Source organism: Cebus imitator, unplaced genomic scaffold (assembly GCF_001604975.1).
Source record: "Cebus imitator isolate Cc_AM_T3 unplaced genomic scaffold, Cebus_imitator-1.0 Scaffold14, whole genome shotgun sequence".
In the NCBI taxonomy this organism is placed as follows: domain Eukaryota; kingdom Metazoa; phylum Chordata; class Mammalia; order Primates; family Cebidae; genus Cebus; species Cebus imitator.
The window spans coordinates 8941828-8948662 of record NW_016107329.1 but is presented as its reverse complement, the minus strand read 5'-3'; the positions used below and the strand labels follow the sequence as shown (position 1 = coordinate 8948662).

At 54.0% G+C, this 6835-nt stretch overlaps 2 protein-coding genes across 6 annotated transcripts in view; one reads left to right on the top strand and one right to left on the bottom strand.

Moving 5' to 3' along the window:
- CARS2 (cysteinyl-tRNA synthetase 2, mitochondrial) overlaps nt 1–3081 on the top strand; it is a 55305-nt gene extending 52224 nt beyond the window's left edge. The window contains exons 13-15 of one of the 2 annotated variants that reach the window (XM_017501887.1): nt 328–426; nt 2260–2466; nt 2878–3080. In XM_017501887.1, the coding sequence (XP_017357376.1) occupies nt 328–426; nt 2260–2466; nt 2878–2952 (381 nt within the window). In that variant the 3' untranslated portion in view covers nt 2953–3080. Of the gene's footprint in view, nt 1–327; nt 427–2259; nt 2467–2877 lie in introns of both variants that reach the window. The other variant, XM_017501896.1, reaches the window with a different exon arrangement.
- Nucleotides 3082–4482: 1401 nt separating this feature from the next.
- NAXD (NAD(P)HX dehydratase) overlaps nt 4483–6835 on the bottom strand; it is a 25931-nt gene continuing 23578 nt past the window's right edge. For all 4 annotated transcript variants that reach the window (XM_017501963.2, XM_017501960.2, XM_037729085.1 and 1 more), the window contains one exon: nt 4483–6041. In XM_017501963.2, the coding sequence (XP_017357452.1) occupies nt 5891–6041 (151 nt within the window). In that variant the 3' untranslated portion in view covers nt 4483–5890. The remainder of the gene's footprint in view (nt 6042–6835) is intronic.

The window sequence follows — 6835 nt, the reverse complement described above, 5'->3', positions numbered from 1 at the left end:
TTTTAGGCAAAAAGTCTCACTCTGTCACCCAGGCTGGAGTGCAGTGGCATGATCTTGGCTCACCGCAACCCCTGCCTCTGCCTCCTGGGTTCAAGTGATTCTCCTGCCTCAGCTTCCTGAGTAGCTGGGACTACAGACTACCATGCCTGGCTAATTTTTTAATTTTGAGTAGAGATGGGGTTTCACTGTGTTAGCTAGGATGGTCTCAATCTCCTGGCCTTGTGGTCCGCCCACCTCAGCCTCCCAAAGTGCTGAGATTACAGGCGTGAGCCAGCATGCCCAGCCAAGACTGCTTCTAAGGAGCTTCCATGGTGTGGCTTCTTACAGGAACCTGGGGGTCCGCGAAGTCCTGCTGTGTTTGGTGCCATCATCTCTTACTTTGAACAGTTTTTTGAAACTGTTGGAATTTCTCTGGCAAATCAACAGGTAGGTCCTATTATTTTAAATGCTTAATTCTGGAATTATCTCCATGTTGGAACAATAACCGTTACCTTTTTAACATGGAATAGTTCATTATGATGCCAAACTCATTTATTTACCTGCTTAAAAATGTTACTTTCCTGGAGAAATAAACACACTCAGAGCCAATACTTACTAACTGGAATTAGGCAATCCGCTTCTGCTATTGGCAGACTCTCGTGTGCAAAACCAGAGATGGGTCCATCTCAGTAGCAGTGTTGCCAGCTCTGCACAGGCTTATGTTGAAACTCAGAATGTGCAGAAGTCACGTGCACAGTAAGAGAACATTTTTTCCTGGCCCATTTGAGGGCAAGTTGCCGACCTGAGCCCCCTTGCCTGGCGCATGATCCTAGGACAGGACAGGGTCCCTGACAGGCACAAGTCGACCTTGTGCCTTCCCGGAGACGCTCACCCTCGCTGGCTGCGTCACAAGGTGGACACTGCCAGGTTTCTCCACGTTCCTCCTCTTCCCTTGAACTGAGGAGCATTTTTGCAGAGACTTGGATCCAACGGAAATCTCCCCTTCCTAACAAGGCTGGCATGGAACCTGTTTACTGTATCGATACAGATTGGAGGTTTCCTGCCTTATTCTGAAAGTCCCCCACCGTCACTTGTTAGGAGTGTATGGCTGACAGTGGGGACTTTGGAGCTCGCGCTGTGTCCCAGAATGTCTCTGTCGTTTTCTGGACGCCCTTGTAGAATGTAGAATTCTCAGCACAAGGTGCTCTGGCTCTCTGGAGTGTGGCTTGGCTGCAGCTGCCTGGACAGGGGCTGCCACTCCAGACCAGCTGCCCAGCACCCCGAGGTGCCCGCTGCTTGGGACTGCAGCCTGAGCAGGTGTGGTGGAGGCCTGGCTCCAGGCCGGACACGTCTCACTGGCTCTCATCAGAGACCTATGGTGTCTGTCCCAAGTGTGGTTCATTTGTAAACCTGCTGATCACTTGGTAGACTCAGTTCCCCTTCCTAGCAGTCGTCCGGCGTCTGTTGCCAATCATGGGAAAGTCTACTGGTGTGAGATGACCAAGGTTTTGCAGAGTACGTGTTCGTGTTCAGGGGAGGCTTTCCAGAGTACACTGAGTAAGAAAAGTGGGATCTGGCCAAGCTCTGCCTATCCCTTGTCAAAAACCTCTCGCTCACCTTCTTCCGGCCACGAGGGCTAAGGTCTGGGCCCACTCTGGGCTCATATTTTTGTGATAACAAAAACTGTTTTATCGTGGAAGCGGTAACTGAGGAGTATATGAGGTTTAAGTAGTTTGACACCAAAGTAAAAGGTTGTGGGTCTGTTTATTTTACACGCATGAATGTAACAAACAGGTACAGCAGCCCCCTTCCACACTGCCCCAGGAGCTGTTCTCAGCAGGAGGACAGCGCAGAGGCCTTCTGCCCAAATCCCGTCCTCAGCACCTGAGGCTGGGAATCTCAGGCCGTTTGCTGAGACTCGTGTGCAAGTGTGTCGCTGACCCCCAGCCACCTCAGGTTGTTCCGGACGCCTCGGCCACACTTGTGTGGGGTCTGGAACCCAGGGAGCGCTTGTGTGCAGGGTGGGGTGGCGTGCACTGCCCAGTCCTTCTAACCGCCAAGGGAGCACCGGTCTTGCCTGGATGACAGATGCTCAGGGTTGAGAGTGGAGACTTGCCCAGAGCCCAGCACTCAGGGGCCGCCCCCATCCCTGCCAGTCCCAGAAAGAGGCCCAGCTTTAGGGAATCAGGGAAGACCAGGGCTGGGTGTGTCTCGGCCCAGAGCCCAGCCACCTGGGGCGCCATGGTCTCCAGGGGGTGTAACCGTGTCCTGCGGGTCCAGTGTGTTTCAGGAGATGGCAGCGAGGCCACCCTGCGGGGCGTGGTGGACGAGCTGGTGCGGTTCCGGCAGCAGGTCCGGCAGTTTGCTCTGGCCACGCCCGAGGCTACTGGGGAGGCCCAGCGGCAGCAGCACCTGGAGAGGCAGCCCCTCCTGGAGGCATGTGACACCCTGCGCCGGGGCCTGACTGCCCACGGCATCAACATCAAGGTGAGTGCTGCACCCAGGTCAGGGACATCACCCCGGTGGCTGGGTAGGTCCGTAGGTGTCACACAGATGTGGGGCCACCAGAGGCCCAAACATCCCCCATAACCACGCTACTTTCTGAGTAGAGAAACCCACCCAATGAAAAATGAGATGGGAGGGCTGCGGGTGGGGGCCGAGTCGGCTGGAGGGGACGCTTAGCATGGGGCCGTGGGTCCTGCTTAGCCCCCCACACCTCCCGTAGGTGCTGCCCAGCCCCTGGCCTTCTGCTGGAGTCAGTGGGGCCCGTTCTAAGCGCCCTGCAGGCTTTTTAGGACAGGTCAGTGAGGGAACAGGCACCCTGAACCTGATCACACCTGTTAGCCCCCTGTGCCACGTGACATGGTATCTGCTCAGAGTTGGGCCTCTCTTCTACAGGACAGAAGCCGTACAACATCCACATGGGAACTGCTGGATCAAAGGACAAAGGACCAAAAATCCTTTAGGGGCTGAGGATGGAGCACAGCCATGAGCCTGCTCGTGACACACGACGCACCTGTGCTTCCTTACGGACAAAGCTTTACGTTAAAGCTTCCTGTCGAGGCTGCTAGGTCAGCATTAAAGTAAGGCAACCCACAGTGTTCCACTGGCATCTGTTAGTAACTGCGCCTAAACATTCATTGCCTTCTGGGGTCGTGTCTACAGAGTCACCATCGATGTAGTGAAGTCGTGTCAGACATTGAGTGGCGCCCAGCAGCACGTGTGCCTGTGGGTGAGACCCACCGGGCTGTGCCCAGGGAGCAGACAACACAGGAACAGAAGAGCAGCAGCTGGGATGGGTGAGGCGGACGGGCCACGCAGCAGCACAGTCTGAAGCAGAGGGGGGACTCCAGGCAATGTAAACCCTGGGACGCTAATTCCCCAGCAAGAATACAATCTTACTCTGGTTATAAAAGTAATGTCTTTGCAATAGAAAATACGCAGCCAAGAACTGTCCACAGTCCCGCTGCATTTAACATCCTGACAGCTGCAGGGCATCTTGGCGTGCCTGGTCTAAGCAGAGCAGTGATGGGGTCGCGGCTGGGCCTTGGAGAGGTGAGTTCAGAGGCATCAGGGCAGTCAGCTGAAAGCCAGCTGGCGAGGCGTGACAAGACAGGATTCCTAACCGGAAAGCGGTAGCCAGTGCACACGGGCTGCCGGGGCTGCAGAAGTGGGGCCTTCTGAAGCATCCACCTTGGCCCTCCTGATCTCGCCTTTCTGTAGTAAGCCAGCGCCACAGCTGTCGGTGACCCAGCAGGGTGACCCGCTCCACTCTTCCTGCTCGCAGAGCCTGGGCCAGGCCTCTCCCTTACTGCCGTACAGGCATCTCTGAATCCCACGGGCAGAGGCAGCAGCAGGACCCGTGACTGGGGGTACCACCCTGCTCATCATTGAACCGTGGCCAAGGCAGGGCTCCTGTCTGCAGGTAAGAATGCCAGTTCCGAAGTCACCCACCTAGAAAATCACCCTAGGAAAGCTACCCACATACAAAAAGGCCCCAGAGAGCTCCTTACAATGAGGTATCTCAACAGGGCCGCTCAGTCCTGGGGCAGACTGCCTTGCCAGGCCACTGCCTCATCGGCCCCCACACACTTCCCGTTGCTCTCCTGGTCAGGAAAGCTCCTGAGAGTGTCTGGAGCAAGTGTGTAAGATACAAGGGCTTAAGAACAGGGAAGCAAGGAGCTGATCATAAAAAAAAAAACAAAAACCATTCTCTCCTTTAAGCAAAGGGATGTTTTACTTAGAACAAAAACTTAGTAACCAAAACCACGAGAGAGTTCCTGTGACTGCTGAATTGTGTTTCCCAAGGAACGAAGGGGCCACCTCAGGCTTACCCCTCACGGTTCTTTAGTGCAGCCGTCATGGGAGGCGGGCGCCGGTGGTGAGGGAGTATCATACACAGGCTGATGTATTTTTATCTCCCTGGCATCTCACAATTTCCTCACCTAAGAAAGCTGAAAGGTGATCTTTAGCTGTTTAAGGAAAAAAATACCACACTAGATGTAAATTAACCAGATCTGTCTTTTAATAGCTGCCAGAATTTAGATGTAATTCCCCAAAGGAAAAATGTCCACGGTACTCTTTTTCTGCAAAGATTCACATGTAGACAGGGAAGCTTCTGAAGTTAGGTGTGAAATTAATAGTAACCATCTTTGTTTGAAGACAGTAGAATAGAACCATCTGGGGCGTGTCTGCATCACAGGGCATCCCCCAAGAGGCAACAGGCTGAAAAGACTGAAGGGAACCAGGAGGTTTGGCCCTTGCTGTGGAACGGCGTTAATGAAAGTATAAAGAATTCTCTAATGCACACGTCAGACACGAAACTGTACCAAGCCCCACTGAGACATGGAACTAGAGAATAAGTAAACGTCAGGCCACTCCAGGAAAACCACACAGACAGCAGAATTTCACCCAAGGTCAACAGGAAGCGTTTGCTGAAGCTGCGGTTACCAGCATCTTTGCCGGATGTGAACATCCCTGAGGACGCAGCTGCGCTGATTCCTAAGCACACACCATCAGGACACTCTTCCCTGGGCCTCCTTAGTGTCATCGCTGCAGCAAGCCCCAAGTCCTCAGAACCTTTTCCCGAGACAGCAGTGGGGGCCACAGCAGACCCCAGACTGCAGCCCTCCACTGCGCCCACCCCTGGTCAGGTCTGCCCTGCTGGGGCTGGTTGGGCAACATGGGACTTCTGAGGACAGGGACCCCAGAGAGCGTGGGACAGGAGGCATCCCAGAGCTCCCCGCCCACCTACTCAAGGGTCACCATCACTCATGTTTCCTTGTTCCCATGGTGCCTCCAAGAGGATTTCCAAACAGTGATCACTGATTACCCTGGAGTATGTCAATAAGCCAACCAATACCAGCAGCCCGATAGCACCAAGCTAGTCACCACTTCAAAACAAGATGAGCTGGACAACGAAGCAGTCCCCGATGGACCCAGTCAGAGGAAACACATCAGTGTAGTTGGCCCTCAGGGAGACTCGTGGGGACCAGTGCCTGCTCCCTGCTGGAGGAAACGCTAGGAAAGGGCAGCGGGGAAAAGTGAAGTGCATGGGCAGAGAGAACAACATGTAGAAACTGCCAATTTTGGAGGAGGCCGAGAAATTCAGTTGTGCTGCTAAAAGAGCTTCATTCTCACGTGACTTTCTTCATTTCTGTCTTCTCAGTTACTACCAAGGAGCTAAGGAAAGTTCAGGAATGCTTTGGTTAGTGTTACCATAACATCTCCGACCATGCATCCGGTTTAGCCAAAAACTGCAATATTCCAAATTCTTAAATTCTCAACAACCACCAGTTTATACTGGTGAAAACCTGGCACGCGCCATGCGCCTTCAGCACACACGAGTCTGATTTTGTCACACACGCTCTCCCCCATCCAAGGTGCCTGTTTCCTTCTGGTCTGCGTGGGCTCAGGTTTCAAAGAGCTTGCTGAAGGCGGTCCCCACCTCGGCGATCATGTCAGAGGTGGTGGTGGAGCGACCGTGCTTCTGGAAGGCTTGGTGGTTACACTGCCTGGTGAGGGAGCAGGCGCCGAATGCAGCCACCAGGAGAGGGCTGGACCTGTTGGGGGGGGCGACAGCAGGGGGTGTGGGAAGTGGGCATCACAGTCCAGGGGCTGCAGCTACCCTGGGCTCTGGCTTTGACTCTCATTTCCATCTTGGGACCCCAGATTGTCAATTTCAAGTGTGATATGCCTGAGGAGAAAGCAGCTTTATCACAGTGCAAACCACCATGAACCCTCCACTATTCTCTGAAAGGAGGCACACGGGAAACATCCAGCATTCGGAGACGGGCCAGAGCATGCAGCAGGCAGGTGTCAGGGCCAAGCCAGGTGGCGCGCGCTGCGGATCCCTGTGTAACTGCTCTCAGTGCCCAGGGGTGAAGGGCAGCTGAGGTATGAGAATGTGGATTCCTGCTTCCAACGCTGCATCTCCTGGGAGAGGGCGTGGGGGAACTAGAGTGAACCCAGCAGAATTACCGGTAAGACTCCTGCCCACGCCTCTACCTCCTCGGCTTTCAAATTCATGTGGACACACACAGTTTGGGGGATGGCCCCAGAGTTCCCCATCACAGCAATGAGGGCAGCTGAGGCCACCGGATGAAGGCCTGCCTGCCCTGCCTGCCACACCTAGCACATGCCGCTGTCACCATGACGGGCTCACAGAAGAGAAACGGAAGTGCTCAGAGATATGAGAACTGCCTACATTCACAGAGTTCTGACTGCAGAACTGGGCCACGTGCCCTGGTCCTAGAATTCTGGGGTGTGATTTCATGACCTTGATCATATGAGAAATCTTAGTTTTAAAAACTGCCCAACAGTTTTAATTCTGAATTTCTCCTTGTAGCAAGGAGCA